Raw genomic sequence first — 16,936 nt, forward strand, 5'->3', positions numbered from 1 at the left:
AACTTTCAACCATTTGTGATTATGATGACCGCTGAAACGCGTCATCACAGTCTTGTGAAAAGGGTCCATTGTCTGCTTTAAATAAAATGAATTTTATTTACAAATTTATTCTTATTATTGTGTAAAATGTGTTTACAAAATACTTACTATGTAAAATGTATTCTTATTATTCCAAGTATATTTTATAATATACAGTCCTATTTATTATTTGATTATTTAAAACTTCGAAAATAGACGTGCTATAGTTGTATATATTTATAGGCCTACGCGATATAGTTATGTATATATACATTTATATGTTAATTATTCTATGTTTAATATTAGTTTGTTGTACTGTTTTGTTGTTGTCCATTCAATCAATTGACGCCAAATTGACGCTTATTCGAAAGTGAAAGTAAAATGCGCATGGGGATTGACAAGCTATTTAAAAGCGAAGAAACGAACCTCCCACCAACTATCCCCCAGGAAAATTTCCTCACCGTCACACCCCTACTACTGCTGCCATAATAAAAACCAAATTCGAATGTTTACCTGCTTGTCTTCTCTTTCTGCTCTCACTGAGTTGAAGCAGTTATGAAGTATTGTTCTTTTAAATACTTTCCAGCATTTCAGAAATAAATATACATGCAAATTACATCGAAGTACAACAGTTAGGCTACCATACGGTGTTTGGCAGTAGTCAAAAAGGTACTAAACATTGAATTTTGAATCAATTTCTTCTCGTAAACTCAGAGATGTGGATTCGGACGGCAATTAAAATACCACATGACCTCGGTGTTCATCAAAAAACTGTAGGTAATTCGGACAGGAATTTTTACAAAGGTTGTGAGAGAAAAACAAGGAACATCCTGGATTTGGACGGCACTTAAATCACTGATTACCCCCCGTAAATGTTGAAAATCACTTACATCCCCATGAGAAACAATTGCCATCCAAATAGGGCTCTAGACAGAAAGTTTTACACATCCACCTGCAGGTTCATCTGCAGGTCAACATCACATTTGTACAGAAGGGGGAAAAATACAGTCAAGTGTGAAGTTCGGCCTTTGTGGGTTTGACTATTCAGAGTTGTCTTGACTGAGAAACCAATAAATGACTATCAGCAAAAGTGGCCCAGCCAGAACACACAAGTAAAATACTATCTTGCTTTGTGCCTGCCTACACGAGAGGCTGCTGTAGTCTTTGTTTACAGAGATAGTTTGCGACAGCGACTAGGTGTTATTAAACAGCCTGAAGGGAACTTCTGATTAATACGCTGCAAATTTGTGTTATACAAGGATCTAAATGGCAACCCTGAAGAAACGTATTTCTCAGAAGTGGTTATTTCAAAGATTAAGAGACATGTCATTTTCCAGCAAAGGAACAGTTCACCTAAAATGAAAAATCTGCCATCATTAAAAACAACTTAGGGCACTTTTTTTAATATTAAAACTAAAAGATTTTATTTTTTTTCTTTCTTTTGGTATGGTAATCACATTAGGAACTGTTTTAGGAACTGTCTACCAGGCTATGATATATATTTTGCTACTTTTATTTTATTTTTTTTTAAATAACTTGGATGTAGATGTTAGATGTTACAATTTTACCCTTATCACAAAGCAGACTCGGGTGAAAACAAGTGCTCTATTTTCACGCACCAATTTTGTACTCAATATACTAAAATTATTCTTAAGATTCTTAAGATACCCACTTGTAGTACACTTGACCACACTAGTGTATGAAAGATGGGTTCAAGTGTACTACAAGTGGTAACTAAATACATTTTTTAAAGAAGTTGTTCACTTCCAGAACAAAAATGTACAGATAATTTACTCACCCCATTGTCATTTAAGATGTTTGTGTCTTTCTTTATTCATTCGATAAGAATTATGTTTCTTGAGGATAAAAATTCAGGAATTATCTCCATATAATAGACTTCAATGGTGTCCCCAAATTTAAACCTTCCAAAATGTAGTTTAAATGCAGCTTCAAATGGCTCTAAATGATCCCAGCCAAGGAAGAAGGGTCTTATCTAGCGAAACAATCAGCCATTTTTTAAACAAATCGACAATTTATATACTTTTTAACCTCAAACGCTCATCTTGTCTAAGTCTGCGTGAACTTTGTTTTTTGTCTGGATCAATACGGTCAATACAGTTAGGGTATGTCAAAAAACTCCTATGTCGTTTTCTTCCCCAACTTCAAAATAGTCCTACATCGCTGCAGAAATACTGACCCAGTGTTTACAAAGTGAACATGCAAAGAAGATCAAACGCCCTTTACAAAAAAAGGTAAAACAGCGATGCAGGACAATTTTGATGTTGAAGAAGAAAATAGAGTTTTTCGAGAAACCCTAACTGTACTGACCACAGAGACGAGACAAGATGAGCATTTGAGATTAAAAAGTATATAAATTGTCAGTTTATTTTGAAAATGACTGATCGTTCGGGATCCTCGGCTGGGATCATTTAGAGCCCTTTGAAGCTACATTTAAACTGTATTTTGGAAGTTCAAACTTGGGTGCACCAAGTCCACTATATGGAGAACATTTCTGAAATGTTTTCCTCAAGAAACATAATTTCTTATCGACTGAAGAAAGGAAGACATGAACATCTAATTTTTGTTCTGGAAGTGAACTTCTCTTTTAAATACAGAGATAGTATGTTAAAAGTACATTTTAGTTCATATTCATAGTATCATAGTAGTAAGTGTTTGTCATGTTCTGACCATAAAGAATATTTTAAAGCCACATTTAACCTTCCGGTTTTTGACAACTTTCACATTGTAGGATGCATAAAATGCTTGAAATTAGCCTTAATAAGACAAAAGTGTCTGACATTTTATACCAAAGTAGTTGTAATTTCCATCATAGAATGTTAATTTTCACAAAATAAGAAGCTTATAATTTAAAACTCCACATGATAAAAAGTGCTCAAAGTTGAAGAAACAGCCAAAACTTTCTTTCTGCCTTAAAAGATGAAAGATGTTTTACAGATTATGTAGCATGTTTTTTTCCCATAATGGTGACTGATTCAAACTACTACTTTCAGCAAACGTGGAGACTTAAATTTCAATTGAGCTGATAAAAAAGTCTCTTCTGTGATTTGACTTTCCTGTAGGAAATAATACAAGCCCAGTCCATAAAAGCAGATCAGGGCAACAGATACTTTCTGAACACCTCTGCATGGCTGACTGAGGTGTTAAGCAGCATTGAGAATCTTTCCATTACCTCATCACCTCATCTCTTTATCATCTCTCAGTCTCTCACTCCCCGTCTCACATCCCAGCGGACAAAAGCCACATCTGTTACACGCACACAGTGAGTGCAGCTATACAGGGACGGCACCGCTGAGGCTGGAGGCAGAGGACTTGAGTTGGCACATTGTCTTTCATGATTAAATCACCTCAATGAGCTTTGACATGTCCTGCGCTGCAGTCTTTCCATATGTAATTCATCAACTTACGGTGCTCTTTTCTAAAGAACCAGATAATCTTTTCTCTTTGTGTTCACACCATTGCTATTTAAAGGGACAGTTCACCCAAAAATGAAAATTCTGTCATTTACCCACCCATATGTGGCTCCAGTACTGCTGCTCCCTATACACAGAGTACACAGTTTGCATAGGGCACCAACTCCAGGGGAGCACCAGTGCGCCCCAGATTCCTCTTGTGACCCTCTACTATCTGCAGGATACTCCATTTTTTTTGCTAGCATACAATATTTTAAAGAACATAACAACATAGCTGCATGTGCTAATTATAGAGACATAGTGATTTTAAGCCGTTGGAACACAATCAGCAGTGAAAAATGATGCAATATGTGCGCACCGCCTGAGAGATTATTTCTGAGCGCTTTCAGAAGACACAAGCACATAAAGAAGGTGCGCTAGAGTATTGAACTGAGTTACTTTGTCGCTTTATAGGCCTTAAATGGTTAAATACACACTTTTGTGTCAAAATGCCCATCTTTCCTCACAAATACAGTAATTTAGCAAACAGCTGTGAAAGAAAACACGTGTGACAGTATATTGGATCCGGGCAGCTCTTAAAGTGACAGCAGTCTAACATCCCTGCTGTCTGTCATTCATGTTCACTGTAAAAAACAAAATAACACAATATGTTGAGTCAACTTAAAATAATTTGTTACCCTAAGTTCATTCAACTCAAATAAGTTTAGTCAATTTGAAATGTTAAGTAGTACTAAGTGATAACTTAGATATTGAAATGTTTTTAAGGCCCTATGAAATACATTTTATTTTTCTCAAATTCAGTTTTGTTTGTGAATCCATTTCCATTAATTTTCTGAATTCTGTCTTAAACGTTTCATTACATTTTAATAATCAAAAGCATGTCTAATGAATTTATAAAGATAATTAGATTTGATAAAGAATTAATTTATTATAGGCTAGTTATTATTACTTTTTTTTTTCAGAAATACTTAGTTGTGTATTTACACTTTTCTGGTAAATACATTCTGGTAAATATGCTTTTCTGGTAAATATCCCTTAAACATTGTTTTAATGATATTTTTATTATCAGTAGTAGTAGTATCTTTACATTCAGTAATATATTAATATATATAAAAGATAACTCTTTTTATTTTGGGTGAACTGCACCTTTAAGACTTGCTAATTCCATTTTTACCCTCCGGATCTTTTGATCTTTTTTCCTTTGTACATTTAGTGTTTTAAAATCCCGGCATTCTCAATTGTAAAGCTTAATTGAAGTTCAATTCAAAATCTTTTTCTAGTCTAATTCTATAAGATACATCAAAGCCAGTAATTTCTAGGAAATTACTGCTATCTTATCAGTTCAGCCCGTATATTAGGGAAAAAGAGCTTTCTCTGGCAATTCTTCCATGATTCTTTATTCTCCAATCCATATTAATACAACTGCACAGAACAGATGGTCCATTTAAGCAATTAAAAGGCTAAAACATTTAGAACGGAAATGAGGGTGAATTTCTGACAATGGACAGCTGATGATCCTGTGCCACCGCATTAGCACTGATGGACTCGAAACAATGCGATCTGAACGTCATGCTCAAATGAAACACCCACACTCATTCACAATTTGCTCTTCTGGAAGTCTCCGAATAGGGATCTCTGAACGCCCTTTAACAGATGAGTTGATTCAAGGGCAGGGAATGTAAATTGAGATGCTTCTCAGGTAGACGTTCCCCATGGAGTCCATCAGCGGATTCCTGCCCCTTCCAGGTGCCATGTAAGCAAAGCTGGCAGAATCTTCCGTTCACCCTTCTTCCTCTGCCCGGCTAGTGTCACTCAGGCTGTCAGAGTACAATACCAAGCCTTCAGTCTTCACCGCCGCCACTGTTTCCATCTGACACATAACAATGGCTGTCCTGGGACGTTCAATCACACCAGCAGCTGCTCTCAACCTCACAGCTTCCTCTCGCTGGCAGCTCGTGTTCTCTCAGGCTTCCTACTCCACCGCCGTTTCTGGCTGGCTGATTCCCAGGGCAAGCGACACATGGCAGGTTAATTTTGAAAGAATCTCTGGGTGGCATGAGTCCATCTCTCTTGTAAGTTCTGCCTAGAACAGAGACACAACTCTTGCATGTACATCCGCACTCTTTCTATTAGAGCACGCTCCACTGGGCATCTTGCTCAGAGGTTTACTCTGGAAAACTTTACTTGAGGCACTTGCAGGTAACACAATTGTTACCCAGGTGAGCTGAATGGTGAACTTTCTAAAATAAGATGTTACCCATCATGCACTTCACACATAAGGTGGCAGGATTTATTATGTGAACCAATCACAGCCCAACACAACCAATCATATTGTGATGGAGGCACTGCCTCCTCTCATGTGACTCTCATGGTTTAATGTCATATTTGTAATATTTGCATTGTTTTAATTTTGTAATATGATTTTTGAAAAGACACTGCCTTCCTTGGCTCCTCGGGAGAAACGCCCCTGCTATACGGACCATGTGACTTCACTGCTTAATCGCCTTCATTTTTGTGTCACAGCAGCCATAACTACCAGAGGAAGATCAACGAAACACTCCGAGAAGGTTCACAACAAGGTTACAATATGCCTGGGATATGCTGTTCTGTTAGTTGTGACAACAGTCATCAGGAAAAAACCTAACTACAATTTTATTTGATCCTAGAAGTGCTTTAAGTGGGCCAGTATGGATATAGTCTTTAGCGTACCGGCACTTCTGACATGTTGCCGGAACACTATATAAATTACACTACCAGGAGGAGTCACTTCTCGGTCTGGGGTGCGAGAGCATGTCAGGAGAGGCAGAGTAGTGGAATAATAATTAATTATTGACTACTACTGTGAATCAGTACATTATAACGAAAACAATATCTTAAAAATGAAAAAGAGAAAGCATTTAAACAGTAATTTCAAAACAGTGCTAACACAGATTATAGTGATTTACAGTACATCCAGATGCTGGTAAATTATTCGTGTATTTGGCTTAAAAGAGGAGTCCACTACCAAAACAAAGATTCACATATAATGTACTCACCCCCTTGTCATCCAAGATGTTCATGTCTTTCTTTTTTCAGTCATAAAGAAATTATGTTTTTTGAGGAAAACATTTAAGGATTTTTCTCCATTTAATGGACTGCTAAGGTTCTCTGATTTTGAACTTCCAAAACGCAGTGTAAATGCGGCTTCAAATGATCCCAAATGCGGTTGTAAACGATCCTATCCGAGAAAGAAGGATCTTATCTAGCAAAACGATCGGTTGTTTTCATTAAAAAAAGTAGTCACTTACTCCTGACATCTGAGCCGCTGAAGACGCAGTGGATGACTTTTGTTTGTGAAGGGAATGCGCCTCCTGATCTAAACAAATGCGTCTATGTTCGTGCAAATCAGCTTTACTTACAGCAGAAGTGAGTATAAGGGTTTTTTTTATTAATCTTTGCAATCGCCTTTCCTAATAACGTGCTAGTTAGCAAGTTTCGTGGCTAAACACAGTTAAATGCGGCTAAAGTAAACAGGCTCGTCACTCCACAGAGAGAAAAGAGGGGCGGGGCATGCAGAGCTCATTAACATTTAAAGCAACATCGACCAGAACAGGTTTTTGCAGAGCTGATTTTGGCATGGTACAAAATGTGTTGTTTTACACTACCATTGAGGAATTTTAACCAAAGCATGTTACAGACTTTTCATTAAGACCCTAAAGAATCATATCAACTTGTGGAAAATGGGCATCCGATGACCCCTTTAAATCTCATTTAGATTTGCCGTGTTTGTTGTCATATTATAGCGGGAGTGACGTCTTCGGGACCCATGAATAGCATTAGTATTACTTTAAGTTTCCTAAAACCATACATTTATAGTTGTATTTTTCAGTAAAACTAAATATAATGCATTGTTAATCTTTTATACCTTTTATGCTTTTTAAATGTATATGGCAGTGTAATCTACAGTAAAGTTAGCATTTGTACAGCTTTCATAAGAACTGACTATTTTTCACAGTACAAAAGGCAGTGTAGAGTCTCTTCAACTTGCATAGCTAGACTTGGCCTTGTCTCATACATAACATAAAGAAAGGGAAAAAAGGGAACCACAGCAAACAATTCACAGCGCTACAAAAGAGTTGAAATTCTAAAAGGAGGGCAAACTCTCCTGTTAAGGGAATGAGCGACTTTAGATGTAGATCTTTAAAGCCGTACTCTAGATAGTCAGCACAGAAGCTCACCGCATGTGAGCCCGGTGCGGGTGATGGAGAGTGCGCGTACCTGCGGCTCAAATGATCGATGCCAGGCTTCGGTGCCAGGCTGAGTGGAACTGACTCAAACACACCCTGTACAACTCAGCCCCTCTGTCCTCCCCGTCAACCCGGCCCAGCTGTGGTTGTAAAGGTGGGGTTGAAAAATGAGCAGAGGATGTGATAAGCTTCGCTGAAAGAACTCCCAAGGCTCCTCAGCCTGCAGAAAAAGAGAGTTCGGCCCGGGCCCAAGGTCCTACGGGAGCTGGAGGCGTAGAGAAGCGTGACACCACAGATACAACAGCGCTGGCCTTACAGAGGGACCTGGGGATTTCAAGTGCGCTTGTACTGCAGCTGGAGACTATCAGACAGCGGCGAGACCCAACTCTCACACCCCATCAATTCACGTCTGCCTCCCCCGATTTAAGCTGGCATCAGGGGGCTACTTGAGTTTAGTTTCCATATGAAATCTGGATCACCAAACTAACGACGTCCGTAGCTGTTATTTTGGAGGAACGGCATACTGGGAAAGGCCGGAAGGTGACTACAGGTCACGTGATATTAAGGAAACTCTCAAGAGGCATTAGCATTCATTAATATTGGCTTTAGAGTCACACCGAGCTGGTGGCAGGCAGAAAACGGCAACCCTTACGGCATCATTACAGGGCCAATGTGACTAAGAACTCGTGCTGTTTGGAAAGTAGGGCATATTTATACAAGACGCCCTCTAGAGGATTGGGCTTGGACTGTGAGCGTGAAAGTACTGCATGTTGGAAGAACAAATTTTACGTTCTACAGCATATGGGACAGAATAATGAATTATGAGCAATCATGCATCTTTGTATTTACCAAAGAATATTTAATTGAATCAACAAATTGCTGTGTTTACAAATTACGTTTTTAATGCACCGCCTGAGTTAAATCATCAAAATCATATTGGAATAATCAAGTCGACTTGAAATATTATGTGTCTTAATGACGGAGGGCTAATTTTAGATGAAAACGTAGCCTCCCTAAATGTATATTTCTAGAAACACTTTACAATTGACAGCAAATAAACATATAATATTTTTAATATATATTAAAAATATATATAAATTATAATAAATGTATATATTAAATTCAAAATACATTTATTTATTTATGTATTTATAATATATAGCTATTTGTTTACTTTTGTGGTAACATTATGCCACAAGTGCTGTTTAACTTGATGAAGCTGACAGAAATTACTTATATTACTTAATGTAATGATAGTACTAGTACTACTAAAATTACTATTTAAACATTATTTTTAATGAATATTTACCAGAAGGGAAATAATAATAATAATAATAATAATAATAATAATTATATATATATATATATATATATATATATACATATATATATATTTCTGGTTAATATTTATTAAAATAATGTTTAAATAAAAATTTTAGCAGTAGTATAAATAGTCAGAATTTTTTACCAGAAAAATACACAACACAGTATTTCTGAAAATAATATACTCTGAAAATAAAATAATAAAGTAGATATGCTTTCAGTTATTAAAATTTTATGAAACTATTAAAAAGGAATCCAGAAAATGTATGGAAACCACTGCATTTTATAAAAAATAAACTCAAAATTTGAGAACAAATAAAATGTATTTCCTTAAAAAATTATATTTTTGTTAAACTTCTAATAAATTGCTGTTAAATTTTGTAGGTTTCAAGATCTCAATTAATTAGACATCACTTTTGATTAATATTGTTTTAATGTAATCATTAAAACAGTGTAGATAAATTAAAACTGAAGGAAAAAAAATGGAATCCAGAAAAATTAAAACAGGAAAAAAGTGGAATTTGGAAAAAAAAAATAAATAAATAAATATAACAGATTTCAGCTTAATAAATGCTGTTAAAAATAAATAAATAAATAAATAAATACATAAACAATAACACTGTTAGTTCATGATACTTAAAAATAATGAACAAATCTTATTGTAAAGTGTTACCATTTTTCTGACACCAGAGTGTGAAAATATGTCTTTGTATGCTTTTCACAGCCTGAGATCTTACCCTTTCTGTCTTGTTTTGTTATTCAGGGAAGTTTCCCAACCTTTCTGCCCGTTGTTCTGAGAAATATGATATTTTGACACTTCCAAATCTCTTTGCTGAATTCAAAACCACACTAAATATTTACCTTCTCAGATTCTGCGGACGCTTTATCTAATGTTCCTGTATATACTCTTTTGAATGTGTAGTTGGAGTAGACAAGACAATGAACGGACATTTTGAGAGCCTTTCATCTATTCTAGCATGCGCTGTTGTCCCACCACTCTTTGTGTCATTGCCAGTGTGTCTTCAAGCGGCCTGAATAATTCATGGCGCAGAACAATATCTCCTTGACTGTGATGAGGAACTTTAATGATGCTCATATTTCTTGCTGCCGTTAATGCTGTGGCCATAACTGGCAGAGAGAGAGGGAAAAAAATTGTTTATAAAATCTCCAGCCTGTTTCATCTATATTTCATAACATTTTCACAGGGGTTGTTGTTGAGTCTAAGCATGCGTGCTGTTCCTCTACAGACTGTCGGGATAGGGGAACAGGCTGTCAGAAGCCAAGCAATCAGTGTCTGTGGACTGAAACACTGCTGGGGTTTCATAACATGACCCAGGAGAACACCGGACACTGTCACTTGATGCATGGTCGATGCATTTTTGTCTTGTCTGGAAGACAGACTGATATGATGACTGGACAAGCTCTCAAATGAGCAGGACACAAATCAACACAAAATAAAAATGCACTCTATTTAATTTCTTCATACACATTCCTCCTCTTATTCTGAATTATTTAACATTAACATTAACCAAAGGTACAGAAAAAAGGAGCACAAACTACCACACAGAAACTCTTAAATTACTAAACGAATGTAAACTTTTAACCCTACATTTAGACATCAAAACACACATTTATCAGCAGAACAGAGTTCGGAGAACACAGAAAGTTCAGTAAAAATTCACATCTTAACGGAATTAAAGCTGAGATTAAGAAAAGGGTTGTTTATCTGCATAAACATGAAAAAAATGCAAAGAACACAAAGTTATTTGCTTTATTTTCTCATTCCATCTGTCTCTTGAGTTATGATTTATGTGGCTGTGCAATTAACACTTGAAAGTTGAGTGAGAAAATCTTCCACTTAGAATGAAATCCTAATGACAATTTTAGGCATACAACACCGCAGCACCTGATAAACCAGCCAGCTGACAACAAACAAACAAACAAAATAATCACTATTGGACTTTTGTTGTAAAAGGAGGAGCACTCTTACCTTGGCAATAGTCTCATGGAGTTTGAAGGCTGGATCCAAGGTCTCTCTTAATGAAGACTCAGGAGGGAAAAAGGCCTCAGAGAGAAAAAACGCTCTCTAGATTTGAAAAAAAAGGAGAAAAAAAAAACATGAAGAATGAAAAATTAAAAAACATACACCCATACTAGGTTGTCAACACAGGTAAGTTTATCTGTCATAATAGATGTACTGGAGAAGTAGATCCCCAAACTTATAAAGTCACATTTTCTGACTCACCAGGGTGATTGTAAAACCCACAGTTGATGTTATGCTAAATCCTTGTAGTTTGAAGGTCACTAGCACTTTGTACTTTGTAGCACTAAACATATATGCTTTCAAACTGTACTGACCATTTGATGACTGAATGGCCAATGGCTGGAGATACACTGTGAAATAGGGCTGTCACAATTCCTCGATTTAATTAGAGTACTGGATTTCAAAAAAAATCCTTAACTGCATTTTGCCCATGTCAAGTAGTGTCAAGTCGAGTCAAGTCATCTTTATTTATATACCGCTTTTAACAATACTGAATTGTGACAAAGCGGCTAAGTGATGGGTCGTTCTTGAACGATTCATTCACTTTGAATGAATCTTTAATGTGACTCGGGACGAACGAGTCATCTCGGGGAGTGATTCATTCAGTAGCGCATGTGAAAAATCCTATTAGGTTCTGTATTGGAATTAGTTCACCTATTTCGAGTCTTCAGACTTTTGGAGTCGTTCGTTCATCTTATGGGCTGTCACGTGATGAACGAACGACTCAAACCCGATAACTTGTCAGATAAGAAGTGAGGTGAGCTAATCATAGACTAAAGACCCATGTAAACAATGAATTAATCTTTTCAGTTTCTTATAGCATTATAGTTTTGTCTTGTTTGTAGTGTGATCAACGTTTGTGTAAGCAGTAGATGTGTTAGGGAGGTAAAACATAACATTTTAATTATATTTTGCTAAAATAAATGAAATGACTCGAAAAAAGATTTGTTCATTTTGCTGAACGAGACTCAGAGGTCCAAGTCGGTAAAATGATCCAAACTTCCCATCACTAGTGTCAAGGAACCATACCGGCAGTGCCACATTCAATGGATGAGAATCCGTGAAACATATTATTGGATAATTTTCCAATGATCCATGATATACTAAACCCATTTAAAACTAACAATAAAGCATAACAAAGCATTCACAAACGCTACAATTCAATTTCTCAATATGCTAACTGTTTATCACGATTTCCAAATAAAAGTTTAAACCCTCATTTTGAGTTTACACGTTTTGATGTCCACATATTCAAGAAATTACAGTGACTGTAGCATTTCTGTAGTAAAGAAACGGCCAAATATTAAAGATTAAGCAGACATTAGAATTAAATGTTGTTTGGGCAATATTTAACAAGGATTAGATCGTGTGTTAAAGTGTTAAAGGAGAAGTCCACTTCCAAAACAACAATTTACAAATAATTTACTCACCCCCTTGTCATCCAAGATGTTCATGTCTCTCTGTCTTCAGTCGTAAAGAAATTATGGTTTTTGAGGAAAGCATTTCAGGATTTTTCTTCATATAATGGACTTCAAATGTGCCCCCAATTGTGAACTTCTGAAATGTAGTTTAAATGCAGCTTTAAAAAGCTCTAAACGATCCCAGCCGAGGAAGAAGGGTCTTATCTAGTAAAACGATCGCTCATTTTTTTGGAGAAAAATAAAAATGTGTATACTTTTTAAGCACAAAAGCTTGTGTAGCACAGGTTCTGGCATGCGCGTTCACGACATATTATTGAATCACGTTGAAAGGTCATGCGGAACGTAGGCAGAACTACAGAGCCAGTGTTTACAAAGCGAACGCACAAAGACTAAGAAAGTGCAAGTAAGTCAAACGCTGTTTACAAACAAAAAGGTACAACGTGTAGACGATTCTGAAGTTGGAGTTGGAGTTTTTTGCCATACTCTACCTTTTTGAGCTGGAGTACACAGACAATGAACTTAGATGTGATTTGTAGTAGTGATGGGAAATTCGGATCATTTTACCGACTCTTGACCTTTGAGTCTCATTCAGCAAAATGAATGAATCTTTTTTCGAGTCATTTCGTTAATTTTAGCAAAATCTGCATCATGTGACAGTCCCATAAGATGAACGAACGACTCGAAAAACCCGAAGACTCGAAACAGGTGAACTAATTCCAGCACAGAACCTAATAGGATGTTGCGCATGTGTGACTGAATGAATCACTCCCTGAGATGACTCATTCTTCACGAGTCACTTTAAAGATTTGCTCAAAATGAAAGAATCGTTCAAGAGCGACCTGTGGACGCACATCCGAGAGACTGTGCTATGCGAGCTTTTGTGCTTAAAAAGTATACAAATTTTTATGTTTCAAAAAAAATGACAGATCATTTCGCTAGATAAGACCCTTCTTCCTCAGCTGGGATCATTCAGAGTCCTTTGAAGCTGCATTTAAACTGCATTTTGTAAGTTCAAAATCGGGGGCATAATTGAAGTCCATTATATGAAGAAAAATCCTGAAACGTTTTCCTCAAAAACCATAATTTCTTTACGACTGAAGACAGAAAGACATTAACATATTGGATGACAAGGGGGTGAGTAAATTATTTGTAAATTGTTGTTTTGGAAGTGGACTTCTCCTTTAAAACAATCGTCAGGCCGTTGGCGCCCTCTGTAGGAATTGGTTTTAATGCGTAATGTACATTAGTTCTGTTGTTTATAATACATTATGCATTTTAATAGTTTTGTTCAATAAAACCATACAATTACTTGCTTTTGAATATTGCCTCATTGCTTTTATATATGTATTTAAGTCATTTTAAAGGCTATTGTTAACTTAGGTCTATTTTTATTACTAAAATAATAAAAAAAAAAAAAAAAACTACAGATTACTCAACTACCAATATAATCGTTAGTGATGGCCCTAGTGTGAAACAAACCCTTTTCAGTCATATTTGACTGATTTCGTTTTTGTTATTTATTATGAAAGGCTTCCTCAATCCAAGTGTTTCAAAACTTGGTGACTTAGAGATGCAATCAGAACCAAAAAAAAAAAAAGATCAAAAAAGAAGTCACAGCATGGATGTGTGCAGTCAAAACTGACCAGACATGGAAATTTAGAAATCTAGAGAAGGCAGTTTTTTGTCAAGCTCCTAAAGGTCTATTGTTTAAATGTTCCTTTTACTAACAACATAAAGGATATTATTATTCGACAGACTTTCACATGCCACCAAACACACACACAAAGCACAGGCCATGAAGGCAGCATCACTGAACTTTAAACTCCAACTTTCCCCCAAAATCTCTCTCTCTCTTAAGATTGATTACACACATCACACAGGTCAGATTAAAGCCACACAATGCAATCCCTGACTAGCAGTGGTCAAAGTGCACCACTATCTGGATAGAAAATATGACGGAATATCCCCTGATCTCCTTTAATCTTCCTGTACTTCACTACTAAAGAAACTTCTGTGCTTCATTTGGGAAAACTGCTTAGGAGGAAGCAACTTTGCGCTTGATGTTTATTGTTATTATTGTTTACCCATTGCTTAATTAGTGTAATGCCACTTCAGATGCTGTGAGCTGCCATATCCCTGTACGTAATGAAAGAAATACGGGGATAAAGCAGCCCTGAGCATCCTAATTGAGAGAATGGTTCTCAAATATGAATATAATAAGAGCTCTTCTAATTAAGTTAAGCAAAAACACTTTGAGCTGTGGGGGTGCCAGAAGATGAAGTCATAACATTAAGCAACAGGAAGGCAAAATACTAAATCCCAAGGATATCAATGACTGTATAAGACAATTTCATGAAGGACTATTTGAACCCAAGCTCTATACTCAGCCTGCAGCAATTTCTGACTTCCTTCAATCAGCTTCCCTCTTCCAAAACTGAGTAAAGCTGATCAGGAAGCATTGAAATCTGAAATTACTATTCAAGAGATACCTGATGCAATCATAAGCTTTCCTATTGGGAAAGCCCCTGGGCCTGATGGCCCTGGAATTGAATTTTATAAAAAAAAATAATAATATGCAGACAAAAATCGCACCTCTCGTGCTAAAGATCTGACAAACAGCAATTTTCTTTATTTATGCACTCTACCAGTATTTCCTTACTTTTAAAGAAAGACAAAATAGATTGCTCTATTGCTCTTCTCAAAACACATTGAAAAATGGCACTAGGGCTGTCACCAATGATTATTTTGGTAATCAGTCGATTATTTTGACAATTAATCAAGTACCTGGATAATTTTACTTAGATTTAATTAATTTTGAGGTAATAAAAATAGATCTAAGCTAACAATATCCTTTAAAATTAAAATATTAAAATACATATATAATAGCAATGAGGCAATAATAATCAGTACATACATAATGTTCTATAAACATTAGAACTAATGTACATTATGTATTATTTCAAATGCCTGCAGAGGGCGCCAACAGCCTGACGATTGTCTGCACAATCTAATTCTTGTTTAATATTGACTAAATCACATTTAATTCAAATGTCCACTTAAACTTGACAGAAAAGCTACAGCCACTGTTTTTTATTATTTTTTTTTTTTGAATATGTGGATATGAAACTGTGAGGGTTTGAGTTTTTATTTTAAAATTGCGACAAACAGTTAGCATATTGAGAAAGCTACTGATGTACAGTTGATGTCAAAAGTTTACTTCTTGCAGAATCTGCAGAATGTTAATTATTTTACCAAAAAAAAGAGGGATCATACAAATTACATGCTATTTATTTATGTTTTTATTTAGTACAGACCTGAATAAGATATTTCAAATAAAAGATAGTCCACAAGAGAAAATAACTTTTGAATTTATGAAAATAACCCTGTTTGAAAGTTTACAAACGCTTGATTCCTCATACTGTGTTGTTTATTTTTTATTATTTATTTTGTTATTTTTTATTTATTTATTTATTTTAGTGATAGTTGCTCACAAGTCCCATGTTTGTCCTGAAAAGTTACATTTGTGAAAAAACACAGAATTTGTGGGACCTGAAAAATTGTTCTAAAGAACAGCGGGCAGTTTAACTGTTCAGGACAAACAAGGGACTCGTGAACAAAAAAAAAACACAAAAACATACAAACGAAAAAAAAAAAAAAAAACACAGGATCATTCAGGTAACAACACGATATTAAGAATCAAGTGTATGTAAACTTTTGAAAGGGTCATTTTTATAAATTCAACTATTATTTTCTCTTGTGGACTATATATTAACATCTTTTATGTTTAATATTTATTCAAGTCAGTACTAAAAAAATAAAATGCATTTTACTTGATCCCTCTTATTTTGGTAAATAATTAACGTTTTGCAGATTCTGTAAGGTGTATGTAAACTTTTGACCTTCCCCTGCATTTGTGTAATTTACAATTTACCTTACAAGTCTGATGAAATGGCAAATGCTGTGTTCCTAGATGAACGTTATAATATGCAAAAAATGGATGTCTATACATGAGACGTTCCACACATGTACAGTAAATGATAACAGTTTGTGTGGAGCAGCATTTACTGTGAACCGAGTCACTCTAACATGCACATACATAACCTACACGCATGTAACTAATTAAAGTGCATATATTAAACCTGCATTGCATATATTTATTAAATTGAATCGTAGCGTTTGTGAATTTACAATAGCATTAAGCTTTATTATGATTTTATAAAATGGGTTTAATATATCATGCAGTATTGGAAAACGGTCTAATAACAATTCGTTCCATGGATCCTTATCTGTCGAATGCGCCACTTCAGGTCGAGGATTTTTTTAAAATTAAGTACTCAAAGAGAATGAATGAGACTAGTCTATCATATATATATATATATATATATATATGTGTGTGTGTGTGTGTGTGTGTGTGTGTGTGTGTGTGTGTGTGAGAGAGATGCGATCAGGGAAAACCCATCCGATGTTGCGCTG

At 35.7% G+C, this 16,936-nt stretch overlaps 1 protein-coding gene across 1 annotated transcript in view; it reads right to left on the reverse strand.

Annotated features, from left to right (window-relative positions):
• Positions 1-16,936, reverse strand: part of LOC127172910 (inactive N-acetylated-alpha-linked acidic dipeptidase-like protein 2) — a 302,371-nt gene that overhangs the window by 42,547 nt on the left and 242,888 nt on the right. The window contains 1 exon segment of the mRNA XM_051122434.1: positions 10,989-11,084. Within this exon segment, the coding sequence (XP_050978391.1) occupies positions 10,989-11,084 (96 nt within the window).

Source organism: Labeo rohita, chromosome 11 (genome assembly GCF_022985175.1).
Source record: "Labeo rohita strain BAU-BD-2019 chromosome 11, IGBB_LRoh.1.0, whole genome shotgun sequence".
NCBI classification, from domain to species: Eukaryota; Metazoa; Chordata; class Actinopteri; order Cypriniformes; family Cyprinidae; genus Labeo; species Labeo rohita.